General features: G+C 38.1%; 2 protein-coding genes across 4 annotated transcripts; both read right to left on the minus strand.

The window, feature by feature from the left end:
- Positions 1–613: 613 nt before the first annotated feature.
- On the minus strand, positions 614–2,252 carry LOC116309498 (trypsin-2-like). The gene is made up of 5 exons (XM_031726110.2): positions 2,148–2,252; positions 1,899–2,052; positions 1,554–1,813; positions 1,041–1,174; positions 614–941 (listed from the first exon to the last, which is right to left on the minus strand). The coding sequence occupies exons 1-5, from the start codon at positions 2,185–2,187 to the stop codon at positions 789–791; spliced, it is 741 nt and encodes a 246-aa protein (XP_031581970.1). The 5' UTR covers positions 2,188–2,252; the 3' UTR covers positions 614–788.
- A 3,658-nt stretch (positions 2,253–5,910) lies between these two features.
- On the minus strand, positions 5,911–22,596 carry cblc (Cbl proto-oncogene C, E3 ubiquitin protein ligase). 3 transcript variants are annotated; one of them, XM_031726133.2, is made up of 14 exons: positions 22,427–22,596; positions 21,362–21,739; positions 14,514–14,660; positions 14,247–14,403; positions 13,813–13,934; positions 13,331–13,468; positions 13,157–13,244; positions 12,889–13,020; positions 10,215–10,400; positions 9,509–9,661; positions 9,250–9,296; positions 8,105–8,179; positions 7,889–7,944; positions 5,911–7,356 (listed from the first exon to the last, which is right to left on the minus strand). In XM_031726133.2, exons 2-14 carry the CDS (start codon positions 21,733–21,735, stop codon positions 7,226–7,228), a joined length of 1,806 nt encoding a protein of 601 aa, XP_031581993.1. In that variant the 5' UTR covers positions 21,736–21,739; positions 22,427–22,596; the 3' UTR covers positions 5,911–7,225. The 3 variants fall into 3 exon arrangements, with proteins under 3 accessions (XP_031581993.1, XP_031581992.1, XP_031581994.1); XM_031726132.2 differs by having other exon boundaries at positions 5,912–7,356; positions 21,362–21,742; XM_031726134.2 differs by having other exon boundaries at positions 5,914–7,356; positions 10,215–10,397; positions 21,362–21,742; positions 22,427–22,595.

Below are 22,596 nucleotides of genomic sequence, written 5' to 3' on the forward strand. Positions count from 1 at the left end.
TCGGCTTGCTTTTTGTTCAAACATCAGTTCACTTCTTTCGTGTCTAATTTTGGGTCCCCTCCATAAACACACCAGCGCACCCCGCCGTGACAGGATCTATTGATGTACTGATCTACTGATGGCTTTTCTGCACTTATATCTAATTCTGATCATTAGTTGCTTTTTCTTTCTTTCTTTTCTTTCTATTTTATATATATTTAGTTTGTTAAGCAGTGTTTATACTATACATGTGTTTCTCCCACCAGATCTTCTGTTGACGAAAGCACTTTTTTCCAAGATTTTATAAAATGTTAAACTCCCAATTCCTTTTTGGATGTTTGTTGCGTACTGACACTAACAAATGGGCACCTTTCAATGTGCCTAAAGCTTTTTACACCAAAGACACAGAAAATCAAACCTCAGTGTGTGGCACTAAATGTAAAACGTCTGACACAACCACATAAATGGATTTTTTCAACAATTATTCACTGATGATTTTAAAAGGGAAACCACACTTCCTGAATTATGTCAGTATGTCAGTATGTACAATTTTGAATATGAGACATTACAGAAATGTCATATAGTAAGACATCTGCCAAAGTGGCAGTAACATTAAAAATAAATATAAACATACTGATGCAGAATAGCTGATTTTATTTATTGTGCCCTCAGATTGGATTTTCCTTGTGACTCTGTATTAGCCTGCTGCTTTTCTTTCTGACAATACCCCCAAGCACCTCCGTTCTCTGTCTCCTTCAATTTCAATCTGTCTGGTTCCCCTTCTCTCATGAAGTTCTAGAGATCACAGTCTAGCTGTATCGGGAAATAGTGTCATTGATCCAGGAAACCAGAGAGCAGACTTTGGTGTAGACACCTGGAAGGTTAGGCTCAGCACAGCCCACGCCCCAAGAGATAATTCCCTGCAGCTCCCCATTACACACCAGAGGGCCACCAGAGTCACCCTGAGCAGGGGAGAGGAAGTGTAAGAAGAGAGCAGGGTTTGTTCATCATCTCATCTCATTAAGGTTTCAAATACTATTCAAGTAACTGAGTAAAAATACCTGACAAGCATCCTTGCCCCCGTCCAGGTATCCAGCACACATCATGCTCTCAGTAATCCTACCAGGGTAGGAGTTCTCACAGTCGATGTCAGACAGGATTGGGACTTCTACACAGTGTAGCTCATATGAAAATTCTGCAGTTGAGATAAAGGAGAGGGGAGAAAAAACTGAAATGTGAAATTGTTATCTTTACTAAAGTATTCAGAGCATCTGTGTGCATCACAACCACATCATGCTTGCATGCCAACAATAACTGGCTTCTGAAACTGGTGTAAAATAGGTGCTCTGCATTCATTAAAGGGGGTTTAGAATCATCACATTAAGCCAAAAATAAGCTTTCTACAGAAAAGATTTCTTAATTAGTGAAGGCTTTTGTTCAAGTGTCTTCATATCTATGAAATGTTTTAACTATATTTTTTAAATTTACCAAGCTTTGTGAGAAAATTCTTACTATGTTGCCAAAAGCAAGTCAATTTTTCAAAACCTTTTTTGTCAAAATCAGGTGGGCCTTACCTTGACCAGGGAATGTCTGCCCCCATCCAGACGCTGTGCACATATCCCCGGGTGTGGGACAGGCTTTGGGTAAAGCAATAGGCTTGACGTACTCGTTCAAAGTAACAGGGTATTTCAGTTTCATCAGCATGATGTCATAGTCTAGGGTAAAGTAATCAAAACTCTCATGTGTGTAGATGGCGTCAATTGACATATACTGCTCTGTGCCCTCAGTATACCAGATTGTATGTTCACCCACAATGGCAACATGGGTAGAAGGTCTGAAAAGCAAGCAATAATTAAATTATTACAGTTCTCTTAGACACACATAGCAAGAATTTCAAGATACAAGAAGTCGGTACAAACATTTTCCAGCAGTGGGCAGCAGAAATGACCCACTGGTCGTTAAGGAGAACACCGCCGCAAAAGTGGTAGCCCTCATTGAGGGATACTTGCCAGGGTTGAGAATGAGCTGCACACTCGTAACCCCCCACAATCTTGTCATCCAAAGGGACTGCAGCTGTAATATGAAGGAAATACAATAAAGTTCTACTCATCAAAGTTAAAAGTCTGTGTTACTCTAAAATCTTTGAGCATGATGCAAATAGTCTTTACCTGCAGTGCCCAGGATCATGAAAACAATCAGACCAATCATCTTTTAGCTTGCTCAAGAGCAGACTGGATGCGAGTGACCTGTTATTCACCGTATTTATACAACAGCTTCTCTGTGACCTTTCATCCACCCCTCGCCCTGGACACCTTCATTTTTCCATCCACCTACAAACCTGCCCACTAAAGTCAACAACATATCTCTTGAAAAAAACAACAACTTTGTCTTTTTTTTTGGACAGTCTTATTTGCATACCTTCTATTTAAGTTGGTGACAGGTGCAAAAATGCCTTTTCACAGTACCGCCCCCCCCCCCCCCACCCCCTCTCCACGTCCTTTTTCTTTTTTTTTTTAGCAACTACCAACTACTGTGTTTGTACATACTGACATAATTCAGGAAAATCAAATAAAAAAACAACATAGGACTACTTTTATTTTCCTGCTCCTGAGAGCACAGATGGTCTCCTTCTCACCTCATTTGGCTTTTATACACACATGACCAAAAGCAGACCAAAACATTGACACATCTGAGCATTTTCTATATTTTTTGTCCAAAACTATCATTCATAAAATGTTTTGACAGCAATCATTTCTGTAATTTGATGTTTTCTTCTTAGAAAATAAAAGCCATTTCTCCAGCACAACTTTATATGCATTGTATATTCTGCACAAAATAATGTTTAGAATTTTTTTCTTGAAGAAAGGACAAATCTTTCATATCTGAATTTAGTATCCAGATAACAGATGTCGACATGTACACGGAGACTAGTTTTAGCAATTAGGGAGTTAATTAATTTAAATTTATACGATAATAAAAATTCCAGCATTTAATTTTTTGATTTTGGGGTCATGAGTCTTAAGATTTGCTTTATACAATATTGGACATCATTACTGTCAGTAAGAATTTACAGGAAAGCTTCTATACGAGAGTTCAGGCTGTGAATGAAATACGGACTTTCAAGCTCAAGAAGTCTAAAGGATATTGCACACACACACACACACACACACACACACACACACACACACACACACACACACAGAGAAGACACACATGCCACCCCCCCCCCCAAGTGAAGGCAAGCATGTGCCCCTCGGAATCAGCAGCAAAACTGGGATGTAGCCAGATTAGCCCGCGATCCATCAGTGGACCCCCATCCCAGGCTGTAGCTTGCCAACAATGAGTGACCTATGAGAGAAGCTTAAACAGGTGTTAAATGTAGGGAGATAAGCGATTTGGATGAACACTTAGCACCAAGCGGTAAGAACAGAATGTAGAGATACAGATGGGGTCAACAAAACCAGGCAAGAGAGGAGGGGCAGAAATAGTTGGAGCACACAGACTATTGCAATATGAGGCAGAGTGTGCCTAGGTGTCTTCTGGGCATTCACCAGACACCATGAGACTACTGACTCTGCTGCTGATGGTTGGAGGTGCTGGTAAAAATACAGAGATACACACATGCGTACAATGTACATATTTCTACTGTAATGACACAGATTTTAAATGAAATTCACTTCAACAGTTGTGCGACAGTGGCAGTTACTCGGAAAGATGGCAGGAGTGTGAACATCACCCTAGCCATACATAACCTCACTGAACTATGACTACCACATCAGTGATGGTGTGTTCATCAACAAGCAGTGGGTGCTCTCTGTTGCCCACTGTTGGTACAAGTATTCAGTGTTGGAAACATGACTTTGTGCATTACTTACTTTATTAAAAAATAAATAAATTAAATAACTACATTAAAACGATCATGTTGGTTGTTTAGAAGGATTAAAGAAATTTGGGCTGGCAGCAATCGCTTCAGAGTGTCGGGTCAGAACACTTGCACATGTTCAGATGTGAGAGGAACAAACAGGCAGAGTCCAGAAATAAAGTTGTTATTCTTTGTATTTCCAATTGAGAATGTGCCCGCAGGTGACAGAAATCAAATTACATAATAAACATAAATATACAACTCAGGTGTACTCAAATACAGTACACAAGAAAATGAGCTGACATATTACTTCAGAGTGGTAACATAAACTTAAAGTCAGACATTGGTCATTAACACACCGCATACAACTATGCACTGAAGGCAACTGTACGCTGTTTATCATCTGGTACACAGAGCACAGAACCAACAACACGATAACAACGAATCTCTCTGTTAGAAGCTAATTAGCGAACAAATCTGTTATGCTAGTGAACTGCCACTTATGCATAACGTCATTTAAACAGAAGCAGAAACTGCTGGTAAGTCATCAAATACACTCATGGCTGAACACCAACACAACTGAGTGAAGTAAAACATTAACTAGCGGTCTTATGAACGCACACACTGTCCGTTGTTCGGCTGCCGTCAGTCTCTGAACTGAAGCTGCGGACATGCACACCTATGGTGCATTCAGGGGGCATAGGAAATCCCATACACAAACCTTACCCTTTTGTACGTTGGTGTATGACAATTTTTTGGATGTTAGATAGCTGAAAAATGACATCATCATCTGGCTCCCTCAGTGAGTGAAAGAAAGGATCGGCCCTGTCTGCGATTTACTTTTACACGACACAGCTTAATATTTCCGTTCACTGATGAAATACTCAAATCAAATCAAATCAAATCAAATCACCTTTATTGTCACATCACATGTGCAGGTACACTGGTACAGTACATGCGAGTGAAATTCTTGTGTGCAAGCTTCACAAGCAACAGAGTTGTGCAAAATACAATAACGTGCAACAAGCAAAATATAAAAATGGTTAATCTAAAAGTAATAAATATATGTACCATATATAAAGGTATATACATTACTGAATGTGTGTACTAAATATGTTTTTCACGTGTGTGTGTGTGTGTGTGTGTGTGTGTGTGTGTATATACATGTTTTACAAATGAAATAGAGTAAACAATAAAATAAGATATATAAAATATAAAATATACAGAGGTAGGTATGTGCAAAACAGTGGCATTAATGTACAGTATGGAGTGCATAATGTTGAAGTTCCAGTAGTGAGGGTGAGGTGTCTATGACGTGTTCAGCAGTCTGATGGCCTGGTGGAAAAAGCTGTCTCTCAGTCTGCTGGTACGGGACCGGATGCTGCAGAACCTCCTTCCTGATGGAAGTAGTCTGAAGAGTTTATGGCTGGGGTGACTGGAGTCCTTGATGATCCTCCCGCTTTCCTCAGGCACCGCTTCCTGTAGATGTCTTGGAGGAGGGAAGCTCACCTCCAATTATCCGTTCAGCACACCGCACTACTCTCTGGAGAGCTTTGCGGTTGTAAGCGGTGGTGTTGCCATACCAGGTGGTGATGCATCCAGTGAGGATGCTCTCAATGGCACAGCGATAGAAGGTCCTGAGGATGCGGGGCTCATGCCAAATCTTTTCAGTCTCCTGAGAAAGAAGAGGCGCTGCTGCGCCTTCTTCACTGTCTTGTTTATGTGTACTGACCACGTAAGATCCTCAGCCAGATGTACACCAAGGAAGCGGAAGCTGCTCACTCTCTCCACAGCGGCGCCGTTGATGGTGATGGGGGTGTGTACTCCTCTGCACCTCCGGAAGTCCACTATCAGCTCCTTTGTCTTTGCGACGTTGAGGGTGAGATGGTTGTCTTGACACCAGTGGGTCAGGGCGCTGACCTCCTCCCTGTAGGCTGTCTCATCACCGTTGGTGATAAGACCCACCACTGTAGTGTCGTCCGCAAACTTCACAATGATGTTGGAGTTGTTAGTGGCCGTGCAGTCGTGCAGACAAACAGCTGAGGCTTATTTTATATATCTGTGTGTGCAGGTATGACTATCAGACTCTAGGTTACGACATCACGCTGATGAAACTCTACCACCCCTCGGAGGTGATTGAGGCCGTTGTACCGATCCCACATGCTGGGCAAAAAAACTAATAAATGAAACTTCTTAGTATACACACATTTTTGATTGGTCTGTTCATATTTAATGAAAAAAAAAATCAAATAAAACTTGAAGACAAAAAATGCATCAGTTACAGGTTACTGCATTTACAATCAGTTACAGATGTATATAAAGCTCCTTTCAGAAATGCACTCCTTCAAATTATTCTCACAGCCTTTTAATGTATCACTTCATGTCTGAATAAAAACCCTGGTATCATTTCCTTTCTTTTATTTTGATGGCAATCTTTCTACGTCAGATATAGTAACACTTACATATCACTTTCAATATAGCTCACGTCTGAACTGCCTGCAGTCACACGGACTGTGCATGTTTCTCATGGATCTTTCTGAGTTACTCTTTTCACTAGAGAATGACCTAAACAGCAATGACCCGTATATAACAACATTCTCTCTTATTCTCAGATTAAAACGTTCCTCTGTTATGTACCTTTGCTATTGCCCTTCCAGAGAAAGGGTCTTTCTGTGACTCTGTCTTGGAGGTGCATGATACAGCTTTCTTAGCAATATCTTGCAGCACCTTAACACTCACACATAGTCAAAGACCCTTATTTTGAGTGATGGGGAGAGAGAAATAAATGTTCAAAAAGTCTGGTTAAAGTGCACATGCAGCACGCCTTCTGCATGTAGGTCAAATATCATATCTGAAGAAATTGTGAAAAACTTTTATGTAAAACTGAACGACTGAAATGTTATTTATCTGGTGTTTTCAAAGAGTTACAAGTGCTTTGTCAATATAGAGGCCCTTCTGTACTCTTATAACATTTACAAGAACAAACTCATGTTACAGATTAACGATCGAGGTAGCATTTTTCTATTATTTAATAAAAATCACATTGCCAATTATCAAGCCTCTCCTTAATTTCTGTTTCAGAGTGTCAGTAAATACTTTAACTCCAAAGATCTAATGTGACACTATATTTAGGAATTACTACTGAACCTACCGTGCTGCTAATGGCAGTGCAATTATCAAACAGTAGGAGGCCACAGTGGGCAATTTTTCTTTTAGTCCCAAACACTCCGCTCATTTTAAGCATTGCAGCATGCACATGGTAGTTTGCAGCCTTAAGTATTATTTTTTACATTCAACAAAGGCTGATTTCTTGGATGGAATTATGTTAGTCCACAGATATTTCTCTCTGAAAAAAGTCTATTGACTCCACGTGTTGTTTGTCACTCAGGATGACATTGTTCTCTTCATCTCTCCCTGAGCATACTTGTCTTTTCTGAGCATTGGTCTGCTCATCTCCTTTTCCTTATGTCTTCTCTCCATTACAGGGATGCTGGGTCCGAGCCAGGGTGCTCCACCTGCACACAATCAAACAGAGATGTCATGTGAAATGCACAATATTCATAAGAAGTCTAGAGGTTTAAGGTGACTTATGTTATTCATGTAAGTGTATAGAATGTCATCTCCAACTTCTGATAAAATACTAAACAATAACAACTAAACCTAATAAATAAGAGCAAATCCATTTCACAGTTTTCCATTTCACAGTTTTCACCTGTGAAAAATGATCTCGGTGCTACCATTATTATGTTAATGTACTGCAATGTGTCAAAAATGAAACTATATTTAACAGTATGAGTTTAATTTTCTAATTTTCTGTCATGACAAGGTGAACATGTCTGAGATGTAGAATAAAAATCATAAAGAAGAGCAAGTAAAGCTTAATAAGCAAACAAATATATCCTATTCAAGACCTGAAGAGGCCTATTTGTCTCTGCAGTGCAGCTGTGTGTCTTTAATGTGTCAGAAATTTCTTTAGTTCGTTTTAAGATGGAAGGTCCTCTGCATGTTTGCTCGCATGTACAGAAGGTTGTAACAACTACGACTTACTGTCGACAGCTTTCTGAGAGGAGGAAGGAAAGTTTGCTTCTCTGAGGTGTTCCACGCTGTTTAACAAACACATAAACATACCAGTAAATTAACTGCTTTACATGAATCATCCTGTCTTTATGATTGCTAACTGCACTACATGTATACATACAAAACTGGATAAAAAAAATACTTGTTTATTGTTGTGAAACTTAAGTGGAGAGAGGAGTCAATCACCTGTGAGAGAAAGGGCGTGGTCTCAGCTCACCAGCGTATTCCTCTTCACTGCCGCGTAAACCCTCCGTTCGACAACTAAATAAAGACAGAGACGTGTATTTTATCATCTGAGTTGCTTTTTTAAAAATTTTATTTAATAACTTAATGTGTAAATAATGTATTTTCCATCAACCTAAGCTAATGATCCGAGGTATAAAAACCATCAAGAATCACCTAACAAGCAAAAACAGAAACATTTGGATTTTTAAAAATGACCTCTCTGCTCTAACACATAGTTAGAAAGCATAGGAACATTTTTATTATTTTAATAGGCTCAATATCTGTATCTAGATTAAGTAATTTAAGATTAATATAATTTTTCAGGCTTGCAGGTCGCCTAGCCATTTTTAATCATCTTATGATTCCTCTAATTACAAAGTTGCTAAATACTTTTTGCCAAATAACAATTAAATGATCCATTCTAATACAAAACAAGAAAATAACATTTAAACCTGTGTAGTTTGTCAAATTAGTTCATCAAAGCCATCAGTTGTCACAGAAGCAGCTTTTTACTTCTCTGAAAGAAGACTACCAGGTGACTATAAATAAAGCTAAAACATCATGGAACTTAATTGAGTAGCAGGAAAATGCTCTTTCTAGCATACAAGCACGATCTGACGGGCAAGGTTATTAAAGTAAACTAAAACCAAACTAAGAACTAAAAGTAGCTGTACACTGTAATATTGTAAATATATAAATAAATAAAGTAAAAATAAAGTAGAAATATAAAGCTAATATCTTTAGTTTTAGTATCTCTTAGGTTGGTAAAAACGTTATTAAAACTTGTCTGGTGAGGCAATTTGCAAGAAATGATTGGACATGGTTTGTAAGATGACTACTTTCCACTACTTACAAAAAAAAAGTATTTATTGTAATACATATAATGATTTTCCTAAATCTTGATTTTGACATATTCCCTCCATATAATAATAATGACACTAAAGACATAAAGAGACAAAGAAAAACTAAACTAAAACTTAACAATTTATTGTTTTCAAACAATAAAAACTCAACTAAAACTTGACGATCCACTCTGGACACTGATTGAAACTAACCTGAACTAAAAGAAAAATGGAATGAAAATAAAAAACAACAACTCTGCTCACCTGTTTGTCTGTTTTCTATACCTTTGCGTTTCACCGCTACTTTGAGGCTGCAGAAGAGAACAAACATAGTGACTGTACAGGCGTCGGCTATTGCGCATATGCACACGGCAGTTGGTTAATCTTTTCATTACTGTGCATGAATTAACATTTTTTTAAAGTTTAGTCTCTTGGAGAACTGGACAAATGCAGCATCTCACATTTTCAAGCTGCCATAACCAAGAAGAATATGCAACTAACCTGAATGCCAGCAAAAACTTACCGAATAAGAGGTGGAGTGTTTGGGCAGTGTCCTAATTTCAGACGTCTGAGAGTGGACGGAGGGAGAGGGACAGCGTGGCATTGTATTATTTTTAGGGGGTAAAGGTGGAGCGCTAATGTGAGAGCTGGGAACCTGGAAGTCCAAACTGGAAAACTGGAAAATAAATAAATAAATAAATAAATAAAAATGATAATAAATAAAAAAAATTTCACTCAATAGAGAGAATTTCTTTTAAAGTTGCAGAAATGCGAATGAGGATGCATGGTGCACATAAGGTGCCTGGATTTTACTGTATAACTACTATTTAAACACAGAACTGCAAATGTGTATTTGTAGAGTCAAACGGATGTGAAAGTGGTTTTATGAATCTATACTTGGACAATGTTGCTCTCAAGTAAATACTAATGTGACTACATATAGCATCCTATAACTAGCATTGACATTAAGGTACATTGCAGTCTAATGAGTTTGCAGGTACTTATTTTACTAACCAAAGATTAATGACAAATTTAATTTTGTCCAAACGATGACATTGAATGATGAAACTACATGAGAAAGTTGACCTGCTAGAGGTGATACATGCAAACAATTATTTTCTCTTAACCCGATCGCAGGCCAGGCTGTTGATGGCAGACCAAAAACTCAATTTGCTAGCACAGCACAGCTAAAATTAAACAACATGGAACACAGAAACGTATTTACACACCTTCCTCAGGGCAGCTATTTCCTTTACCACCTCTTCAATATCCTCATGATCATCTTCGTCGTCGTCATCATCGCCCTCCTCCACCAGCGCCTGATCGCTGACTGGCACGTACGGCTCCAGGAGGATGGACTCTGTTCCTCTGATGTCGCACCGGCAGTATGGGCAGGTTTGGCCAGCTGACTTCTGCTAGATGAATATCAACAACCCATCATGGGCAGAGGAAAAGAGAACGTTCACGTGAATGTGAAGAAACACCCATTCTCTTCAGCAGCTTCATATCTTTTAAATTGTACAGTATGTAGTGGAATATGTTGAACATGTCTTCAAAGACAAAGGCCTCTGGCTGTTTGAAAGATAAAGAAAGTGGAAAATACCACGTTCAACAGACACTGTAGATTGTGGTTTTCCACCTCAAGATAAAAGGGAATCGTTGTAACATTCTGCTTTTGCTTCCGCTGCTATAACACATATAACACACCGCCCTTTGTGTTTTTCCAGGTTTTGATCTGACCTCGATTTGTTGATATGATTATACAGACTGCTCACCATCCTATCTATTTTTGTACGCAGGTACGTCTCTAGTTTTAACAGTGATTAATGTTTAGAGGGAACCTCTCTACAAAATAGTTCTTTTCAATAAATTAGTTACGTTAAATCTAACTGACCAGAGTATTTTGTTGTATCACATGATCGTCATTAAAATCACTACTTACAAATTTTTCACAAAATAAATAAGACATAGATTTCACTATAGCTGTGTGTATGACTAGCAGAAACACCTTTAACTTCTCATGAACAGCATGCATCTTGCACACAATGGTACAGAAGGAGCAATGCAAAAATACTCAACAGGAGGTTTTTTCTAGATGTTTATCAGCAGCACATGGCCAAATTATTGGGCCGTACTCCAGATATGACAGAAGGAATGAGTTGGCAACATGAAACAGGACAGAAATGAGAGGATATGTAGGACATTTCCTTGAAGCAGTGATGCTTTTTGCCATCTTGTAGATAACATAATTGTTATGATCAGACCGAGATAAAGAGACGTCTGACTAAACAACTTCATATTTAAGTTTCCAAACAACAAATTAATCGAGATCTTATCTATAAATACTTGCAGGGCCGCTGTAAAAGCATTCCCACTACTGAAATATGATGCATGCAGTCTATAAATGGGCTATTTCAAACTCTTGCTGAATTTAACACATGCATTCTGATATTTGGTATGCTGCTGCAATGGTGATTTTGTTTTTGGGTTATGTTCCTTACACTTTAGATGTCTATGTAAAGTAAACTTACTGTTAAAAAGAAAGTTTGCTTAACCTTAATCTCATAAAACTTACAACTTTTCCGTTGTAGTGCGGCATCCATGAAGCTTTTTGAATTTTCTTTTCAAGTTACTCTCTTTTTCTCTCTCTCACTCTCTCTCTCTGCCTTTCTCCTTCTCACATTACATGCGCACACTTTTTCTCACAGTGAACGTAACCGATACAGCTTGAGGAGGATGTGAGGCTAAGCTCACACAGGAAGTCCTGAGCCAAATGTCAGGACATGTTGCTCTGCACCTTCAAAAAAAAGAAACAAAATAAAACACCTACTGAATAGGTGGAGGGCCACTGGCTGGGATTCTCTGAGTAAAAGAACTAGCCAAAGACCATGAAGCTATCATTTGACAGCTGCAGCTTTAATTCTGATTGGACATCTTCTTTGTCACTCTGTAACTTGAAAGAGGAAGTAGGAAGTTGGGGAAGCCCCCCTGGAAGAGCACAAACGAAGTGCACACAGGACATGCTGCACACATGATGACTGAATTTTCTTTGGCTGAGAGATTTCTGCCATCTAAAGAGGTCAAATGTAAAGTGTATTGAAAGATCACTATCACATGGTATTCTGTACATTGTCCTCAGATTTTCATGTTTATATTACTGTGAATAGGCTATGAGCTGCTTTATATTATCTCCATTATATTCAATTAAATAATGGTGACATTATAAGAGGATGATTCTTGAGCGTAATGCCTTGGATATCAAGCTATAAAATCTAATATGTGATCTAAAAATAGCTCAACAGAGCACAGGAGTGAACACTGTAGCCCTGGAAAGGTGTAGAATTTGTACAATGGCAGACACATTATATTACAGGTGCTTTATAAGCATTCGTGCACTGGATATTGCCTAAGCTTGACTATAATGTTTCATGTAAACAAAAAAAGAAAGAAAGAAAGAAACGTGGAAGATAAAGATCACTGCCATGTCGAAGTGTAATACTTGCATATTATGTTTTGGAGATAATATATGAATATTGGGGAAAAAAATAAATCAAGGGAGTTTTCGAGAGTTAAAATAACTTCTTACCAATCCCACATTTTAAGTATTTGCATGAGAAATCTTTTTTTGCACCGACCCCAAACCACATTCAAATAACCCGCATTGTTACAGTACAGCAGGAATGCAACCAACGACCAACCCGTGGCCTAAAAAGACTATATCTAGTTCAGCCAGCCCAGACTGTTTCACCCCAATGAACACACAACAACAGTTACAGTAACTGTCTGTCTCACTTTAACGTCTCTGTATGAGCGCGATATATTTGAACATGGGTCTGTGCATTTGAATGGATTTAAATAGGTTACAGATTTGAAACCTTTGAGTCAGTGGATGAGGATTCATACCTGCCAGCCTGTGAGGCAGATTTGGCACAGGAGATGGCCACAGGGCTGAATCCGGGTGTCTTTATCTCTCTCTGTGCAGATCTTACATAGCTGGTAGGTGCTGCCCATCTCACAGTAAAGCTCATACTGTTCCTGTTGGGTGGTTGTATTTAGTCAGAGAGACAAGACAACATCTCAGGATATTATCTGTTTTGTCTTGGCAAAGGTTCAAGATGCTGCGGTTAGTGCGCTTTAAATAGATAACGATGTATAAATTGTATCCACTCACTTCTGTAACTTTAATTTTTCCTCTGCTGGCTGGTTCACACAAGCTTTTCAAGTCAGGGTTCACATCCCGGCCATCTGGGTACAGGTAGCTGCAGGCACAGAAAAGCACAGAGCTTAGAGAAAACACATAAACAAAAGAAAAGTGAATCAGAGAAATGCGTATGTTTGTCCTAACCAGCCCTGATTGAAGCCTTGAATCAGAGCTTGGTAGAGAGGTATGTCCTCCGGGATAGTCTGGATGATGGAACCGTTGAATGTCACGTGGCCAATAGCCCACTCGCCCATTTTTGTACAGCTCAGACGAAAGATATAGCTGGGAGGAAAAGGAAAATATGTAGCTCACGCAGAAAATGAAAATAAACAGATTCAGACATTGAGGTTTTTCAGAAATATCAGCGGAAGATTTTACACAATTTTCAGATTAAATTCCTCTCATTCTTAGCTATCATAACAATAAATAATTTGCACTGCATGATACTTGTGGCCATGGCTAATGTTTGTTTGCTTGCAGAAACATTTATTGAATAAACCCCCAGAAAACTAAAGGTCAATATTGCAGAAATAAATGAAAACCTTCTCTTATTTATATATATTTAGATTCTTGAGACCTTTTTTCATATTTTTTTTATATTTCCTGAGTGATGCATGAATCCTCACCTCCCAGGTCTGTGCAGGTAGTGTTCCAGACGAGCTATAACCTGGTCATAGGTGAGGAAGGCCATGTAGCCTGGGTGAGTCACGGCTAGCTGGTTCCAGTTCATTAAAAGAGTCCTCCATGGCTAAAAGAGAAGAGCGAAGAGGATTTGAACTTGGATGCAGCATGCCTTAATCTTTTTCAGTGCCTTGTTAGTGACACTGTCCATTCATCTCCTCTAAAAGGGCAACCGATCTGTTTAGTGTTTGGATTTGTTTTCATTGAACTAACACGAGCTTTAGTGGTGCTGTTGTGTTTAGAACTCAGTTTTCTTATTCCATGTATCGTGCAACGCTAACTAGCTACTGGTAACAAACAATTCTCCCACAAACAAAAATGCAAATAGACATATTTCCTACACCATCTGGTTCTCAAAGTAACAACATTTTCACCTTACCTGAAACAGTCGTGTAAAAACATCAAACTCAAACACAGAGATGTGATCGTTGCAGGTTAAGTCAATGGTTGACTTCAGAGCCATAGATTCCATGCCTTCCTCGAATGGATGTATACTTCTCAGCTGTTCTTTAAAGGTATTCCACTGCACTATACACCTGTTAGGACACATGCTTAACATTTGGTAGATGTAAACATACACATAATAGAATAACAACAATAAAAAAACTGCACATAAGACGATGTTAAGAAATGTTTCAATACTCACTTGTCGCCAAATGACTCCCTCCAAAAGTCCTCAGCTGCAGATAACGCCACCCTGTATTTGTCACCCTGAAAACATCCTCCTGGAAAAAAGGCCTTCAGCTCCCACAGCATGTGACTGAACAACAAAGTCAGTTTGGTCAAATTCCTCCTGAGAATGAAAGACGTCACAGACTTTAAGCTCTGGCTGCAGAAACTTGCTCTGAATGGCACTGATATTTGTTTGAATAATCATGCAATACAATCTTCTTCTAGGCAGAAACCCTTGTGTTTGTGAATCTCAAGTATACATAGTGTTCCTATTTAAAATGAGTTTACCGAATGCTTTATGTAATTGCGATAAGTACCAAAAGATATCTTAACTTTTAGCACTAGTGCAAGAATGTAGACACTGTTATATACTACCTTTCTGTTTCAGTTGCTCGAAATACAGACACTTTCCATAGATACAAACACACAAACAGAATCAAACACACTCAACAGGTAGTCCACCTTGCAAACAGGATGCTGCCTGCTGCATGCTTGTCTGTAAATACCACAAAATGTTCCAGTGGCCAGTGTGTCACTTTAGGCCAGTCTCAATAGTCTTCCCAGGCACTTCAAAGGCTTTCTATAAATATGATTGATATTTTTAAAAGTTTTATTTTTTATGTTACATATATTTATAACTTTTAGTTTAGTTAAAAAAAAGAACTCAGTGTCTTTTTGCTAAAAGCAACTTGGTGCAACTCTCAAATGGGAGTAAAACTATTAAAACAATAACAACAACAACAACAGCAATAACACCTCCCCACCACACACACACACATGCACATGTTACATTTAAGCATGTGTAATGTGTAGTGTTAACAAGTAAAGATCTGTCCTGCATGTGCTTTATGCAGCACAACTTGTATAAAAATCTTTTAAAAAGCTAGTGCATGTACTACTGCTGAACCTTGAAAACACAGAAGCTACAGACATTTAGATATGCTTTGCATTTTTAACACATGGGCATCTGTAGTTCTCATGATCTTACAATAAATACAATGAACAAGTAGAGGGCTTTAATCTATGTTTCCATATTTATTATCTATATTGACTGAAAGCACTACTGTCTGCTTCAGTGCTCTGTGCACTAATCCCAATCAATAACTGGAGTATTTAAACTTACTGAGTAAACTTAAAACTGATGCTCCTGATGGTGTATTTGTATAGACAAGAATGCCTGGTGAATTCATAAACAATTTCGCAACACAAAGTGTTTCCTCTTTTCTAACAGTTTTATGATGCAACTCTGGAGGCAATCATAACTGTTGAAATATTTAAAATTCTTTAGAAATTTGCTATTGTGGAAAGTGGTTATAGACTTTCCACCTCAATGAGAAAAAGAAAACCCTCTATGGTGTTATATAGAGTACTCTAGAGTAATAGTAGAGGAGGAGGCGGGAGGAAATGTGTAAGCCACATCTCTCACTCTGGCAGGGCCTTTGTACTTAAAAATATCATTCAAAAGACAGAAACAGTGCACTGAAAATAACCATAAACACACTGGCTAAAATTAGGGGAAGCGTTTTAATTGCTTTTATTATGAGATATGATAATTTGCATTATAGTAATTTGGTGTTATTTGTAGCTGAACATTGTTGGCATGTTCCTCACCAGCTTGAGCTTGACCTCAAACAGTTTGATGTGAAGTTCATTGTTACTGTTGCTTTCTTGCTTTCTTTCTTTCTTTCTGTTTTTACATCACGCAGCAAAACAGAATTACTTCAAGTGATCTCTGGGTCAACAACCACATTTGAACTCTGCCAACACTAAACAAGATGTGCAGTGGTGCAAGATTTCAGATTTACTTGACAGGTATGTAAGTGAAAGAGAGCCGCTTGCATCGAACACTACAGGTATATTTCTCAAATTTGAAACAATTCCACATGTTAACACTGAGAATCATAATCATATAGCTATTATCAGTGTTTCTTTTTGTCAAAGAATACAGATTCATGTTTAAAACGATTTGCAACATCCAAACTACGTGGATACCACTAGTTGTTTTATAACCAAATTCTGCCATAATTCAGAGGAAGACTACTATAAATCTACTCCACTTCAGAAATTTGATAGTTGTATGTAGTTTTACAAAACACTATGTGAGGCCCATTTCTCAGTCAAAATGACAGTACACAAATATTTAAAAAAATAGATAAATAAATGACACACGTAAAGACATCATACGTAAGTAGCTAGAAGCTCCTTAGATACAACGTGGCTTGATGCGTAAGGAGCTGATAATACTTATAATCGACTATTTCAATAACATTGTCAGTGCAGCGTGGTATTGCTAATTTGACTTGTCTGAATGCTTGCTGCATGACTGGTGAAATAAGAATAATGCTTCCTTAAACATGTTTAAAAAACGTATAATGTGCAACAGGTTAATACAGAATTGTGAATTACTTCTGTATTAACGTGTTGCACAGGTTAATACAGAAGTTGTTATAATGCTTGCAGCTGTATGCGTGCTTCTTAAATTTCTCTCAGATGCCGTCAAAGCTATCAACGTTTCGCTTATGATAATCTTCCAACCGCTAAAACTTCCACTGTTTGTTTCTGTCGTCTCAAATAATAATTAGATCTCACTTCTGTTTTTAATTTTTACCAGGCAGAACTTTCATGTAAAGAGCTGCTATTTCAGCTTCCAGCAGTCAAATATTTTAGAAGCAGGTTGAAAATGTGCTTATTTGTATGAGTATAAAAAGCGGTAGAGTACAACCCAAAAAAAGATGAGAATATAAAAGAGACTTGTTCTGATGTCTAAACCACAATATGTATAACACTTTGTGAACTTGCCACATGACTGACCATGCAGGATTTGTGGTATGAGGGCCATCTGTTGTACATGCATGAGATTCTTGAAGATGACGCCATAAAACTTTAAATATGGGTTATGTGATTTTCATATTCTACGGAAAGATTATCTTTGAAAACAGCTGTTGGCAGTGAAATTTTAGCAGAAATGTACATTGTGCAGCATGCAGTGGACTCTATAGAGTAGAAGTTACAGCCAGTGCCTCAACGGAAGTAGCAATGAAAAGAAAGAAGGGATAAGAATGATAGTTAAACTGTAATTATGATTTTGATATTATTATTGTTAAAGATTTTGTACATTAACTTTGTCTTTTAGTATAAATAAAGATTTTTTTCATTGTATAATATAGCGTGCAACTTCAGTTAATAGATCAGTGTCACTTTAAGCAGTTTTGTGGTGTGAACTTTATGGTCACCTGGAGCCTTTCTGTGTCTATTTTTACTATGCGCCCCAGTTACTCTGCACAGATTAAAGGCTTACATGCAAGCTTAACTAATGATGCTGAGTTGGTTGCAGGAGTGGGGGGGCTGCTCTTTATATTAGCCCTGTGATGGACTAGTGACTTGTCCAGGACCTGATGCGCCTTTTTTCCAATGACATTTGGGACAGGCTGGAGCTACAACCCTGAGCTGGAAAAGCATTTAAAAACAATTATTTATGGATAATTATCTAAATTCCAGAAGTGTGCATACAGAAATAATCATATTGCAAACTGGAATTCATACTGCACAGAAAAATAGATTGTGCAGGAAAACTGGTTTCAAAGACTAGAAACTCTCTGACATGCTGTTTGTTAAGCTCTACCTGCTGTCTTTTGTCCCAGTGAAAATCTTTGTCTAGGTACAAGTGTTTTGTCTACATGTATTTCCAATAAATGTAACAGACAGTTGGATAATTATTAGGTACATTTGATTCAATAACAAAATGAAAATAGTTGTTAAAAAATACAAAAAAGTAATTAACAGTCATATCAAAATGGTTCAGCATCCCTATATAAACTTTCCCGTACATACTCTCTGTACTCACACTCTGCTGCTTTGTGTTTTTTTCGCCAAACAGGAATATTTTAAATGTGGCAGGACAGGAGAGAATTTTTAGTGCAAAACCATAAAGGGTAGGATTGCTCACAAAAGTTTGTCTCTACTTGGAGAAAACTCCACTTATTTCGGAGTTGCCGCACAAATTTTGAGCGCTGCTTTTCAACAGCGAACCAGCCAGCGCCTTGGAGTAAAGCTAAAACACTAAAATGTAATATCAAAGCGCATGAAGTTTAATGCAACAACAGTCAGTCACGACAAAAAAAGGTATATTCTTACCATCAGCTTGTCACCAGCTAACTGATAAGAGATTGGACTGTAATTTAGTTGGTGCTCACCGAGAACACTGCAAATCAGCTATTCTTTAATCAGCATTCACGCTAGCTAATATATTTGGCAGGCTGCTAATCTTGTGACAGCAACATAGCTGTTTGCTCGCTCAGTTCTGACCTGACACCAGTTGCAGGTTAGTATATTCATAGCCATAGGCCGAAATAAAAATCATGTTAAAGGTTAGACAGTCTCTCTCTCATGCTGCTCAAATTCAAAGGATGTTGTTGTTGTTGTTTCTAGTTTCCCCATATTAGCGTCACAAAAGTGCAAGGTTGGCTCTTTTCCCCTTTAATTATTAGTATTCCTAACAGGTGCAGGAAAATGCAGCCAACACTCCACATAAAAGTAAGTCTGTTAAGTTGTTCCAGAGTATCCACTTGAGCAAAACAGCAGACAGAAAGTTACAGTACAGTCTTATTTTATTTTGCCTCAGCTTCTATAGATGGTTTAAAATAGTTTTTTCTTCAGTGCATTTAATTTGTTCGATAAGCTGAAACCTCTATCATTGCTGTCAAGTAAGAATGACTTTTAAATCAGGTAATTACATTGGGCTTTATTTTATTTGACCTTTTTTTCTTTCTACAAACCATTGGTCACGATTACTGGAAGAAAAATTGGTGGAGGTTTTGCTTTTTTCTTCCAAAGTCTATTTAATTTTCCTGTAGAAATTGAGTTTAGAGAAACAATAGGTCTTATGGTTTCTGTTATTCAGACATGGGTTACCAAAATTCATTGCCGCAAAATTGACTAGCCACAACACCTACATTAGATACTCTACACAAGATTTAACACCAGATCAAATGGCATAAATTGAGATTAGCATCTTCGTATTTTACCATTCCTTTGTTATATAAGAAAAAAAATTGGTTTGAGAACATGATCGCAATAATAATATAAGATGCGGACTCACTCATTTTGTTTTTTATTATTTTCTGTCCAATTTTGTTTGGTAGCATCTGGTTAAAAACATATTGTATTTGCTCCGATTAGGAAAGCTCGGGTATTTGCGTTATTTCGATCGGCACGGCCGATTTCATTTGTGGCAGCCAAAGAAATGGAGTCTGAAAATTCAAATCTAAGATCTTACAGTGACTTGCAAGAAAAATTGGTATGAAGCGGGGATGCCAAACTCACGGTCAGTGGCCACATACAGACTGATTCAATCTCACTTTGGCCAGAGCAAGTCGACTGTTGCACAATGTCTGATTAAATAAGATCTCAGACCTTTTGCCTTTTTTTAGTCTTAAAGAAGTAGAGGTACCTCAACCTCAAGGTCATTTATGACTCCATTATATTTCATACAGGAATATGCCTCAAAAATTTCTTGTTTCCTAATCTGATAGCTTTAAAATGTTTTTAGATATTAAATAATTATATTTTTCAACAATTTTATGCAAAGACAAGTTAACCCAATTCATCTCCGTCAACTGAATGGCTTTCATCATCACTTTTGGCATTAAATATCTGTAAAGTAAATCTTGATATTCCAGGTTTGGTAGCCATGGTTTACTGCAAAACATTTCAAAGCAGTGATTAGAAGTGGTAAATTAAAATAACATCTAAGTCTATAGTGATAAAAAGCATGCATATATTTAAATTACATTTACATTACTATCCATTGTCCCTGCCACACTAACAGACTGGTTCCTGTGAGAAACTGAAAAATTTCAAACACAGTGGACAAATTCATGGATGGGAAGCATTTTGATCATTAAAAACATCACATAGGAACATATGTATGTCACATATGTATGACACGTATGTCTGGCATCATAAATGACCACTACTTAATGCTACTTAATGCTACTAATTAAATAATAAAACAAATGTTTGAGCTGTATTATGAAAAATAAGTGCTGTTGGCCCGTTTTTCCATATTCAGTCAGTCTGCCGTCATTACAGTTAGAAATGAACAAACACGGCACCTTAGCGTAACCATCCCTATAATCGAAGCGTCATGGCAGGCCGTGCTTTTGAGAAGTCTGACAATGATTCAGACCTCGTTCGGACAAAGGCCAACATTTCAGACAATCACTTTCATGACATGATCAATTCTTAACAACATAAACAACGCTTCTTGGTGCAAAATTCGGTCGAAAACTGATTCCCTACTTCCGTACATATGCTGCTGTTAAGGAAATTTGACCTGTGGGACTTCTGGAAATAAGACTGACAATAAGACTTAATTTGGCAGATTAAATTTACGTTTAATTTGGCAGATTGACCCGTCAATCTGTATGCTGTCCAAAAATAAATAAATAAAAATGTATTATTTGTGATGTTTTCACATGCGTTGTCTGAACAAGCCCAAAGCCAAAATACTGAAAAAAGGTCATGCTTTCACATATAAGAAGCTGAAACTAGGATGAGCTTGTATTTTTGGTTAAACTGATGGAAAACATAAATGTAATCTAAACAAATGCTAATTTTACAAATGTCACAATATTCTGTTATAGTAAAAATGTAATAATGAGTAAATGATGCAGTTTTCTTTTTTTTCTTTCTTTAAAAAAAGTTGTTCGTTCTGTAAACAATTACTGTATTGTTTTGAAACATTTTGGTGTTTCAGGACCAAACTTTCCCTCTTACACGTGTTCGTTTGTGTATGTAGATGCCAGACAGGGGCCCTCTCACCTGTAAGTTGAAGTCTCTTCATATATCTTCCTCCGTCCTTCTTTAAACAGAAGCACAGCCCGCTCTGTCTTATCAAAGAGGTTTTTGATATGGATCCTCAGGTACTCTGCCTCGTCTCCGTGTGGCACCTGTTCACCTGCTGCCCTGAAGTCTTGGAAAGGCTCCCAGACCTGGATGAGCAGCGCTGAGGTCTCTGACACCAGCTGTGGTAGGTATGGTGGACTATTCCTCAGTCCTAGCCGAGGTGTACTACACAGCTGTTGGAGTTTATCCAGTCTTCTGAGTGTCTTGTCCACAAGCCGAAGATCACCACGAGTCGGGGGCCCGGAGCTCAAATTAGGGCTCCTGGACGCGCCCAAATCTGCTGCCGCCATTGTTCTGCTAATGTGAGGTTTCAGGTGAAGTCAACCAAAAACTCAGTCTGTGAGTGTGTGGGGGTGTGTGCTAATAAATATCTACAGTTCTGCTGTGTCAGGAGATGTGTAATCGCAATTTTTGAATGTGTGTGAATATTCATAAGCAATATACAGTAGCAGCTAGTGGGTGGTTCAAGTTTTTGAGCGTTCACTCTGATATTTGTCTTTAGAACGATATTTGCGTGCCATCGTGTTAATCTCAGAAGCACGCATCTTGTCCTCCTTAAACTGCATCCATTGTTGAGCCATAACATTCCAGTAGCATTACATTATCCAGCAATAGACAATAGGAGTACTTACAATTACGTTTCATTTAAAAAGGAAAAGAAAAGTGTGCACTTCCAGCCAATACAGCCACTTTTACCGATTTCTCGCTCACTCCTGTGTTCGTCTTTCAGAAATACAAAAATACAAGTGCTACAAAACAAATTCTACATTTTAAGTTTAACTTAATACGGACTTTACAACACTAAAGGCCAAGAAAAGCACTAAAAATAAAACACAAAGAGGCACTGAGGCTAACACCAAGCCCTCAAAACATTTGAAACTTCTACCATCACGGTCCCTTCTCTTCTCCTCTCTCTCTCTCACTCTCTCTCTACACCCCTACACATTTATAGCATATTTTAAGCACTGTACTCTTGCTTACCAACATCTCAGCAGCAAAGCAGTCCTAGAGCTAGTGCATCTACTGTCAGCGCAGCGGAAACATGTTTTCTGTCATGGCCTGAAACATTACTGTTTCTCCTTTGTCTTGCTTGATGTCACTCTGCCCCTCGTCTTGATTGTCTTGCTGCAACCAGGAAACCAAATAGGTTT

The sequence above is a fragment of the Oreochromis aureus genome, linkage group 11, assembly GCF_013358895.1.
Source record: "Oreochromis aureus strain Israel breed Guangdong linkage group 11, ZZ_aureus, whole genome shotgun sequence".
NCBI classification, from domain to species: domain Eukaryota; kingdom Metazoa; phylum Chordata; class Actinopteri; order Cichliformes; family Cichlidae; genus Oreochromis; species Oreochromis aureus.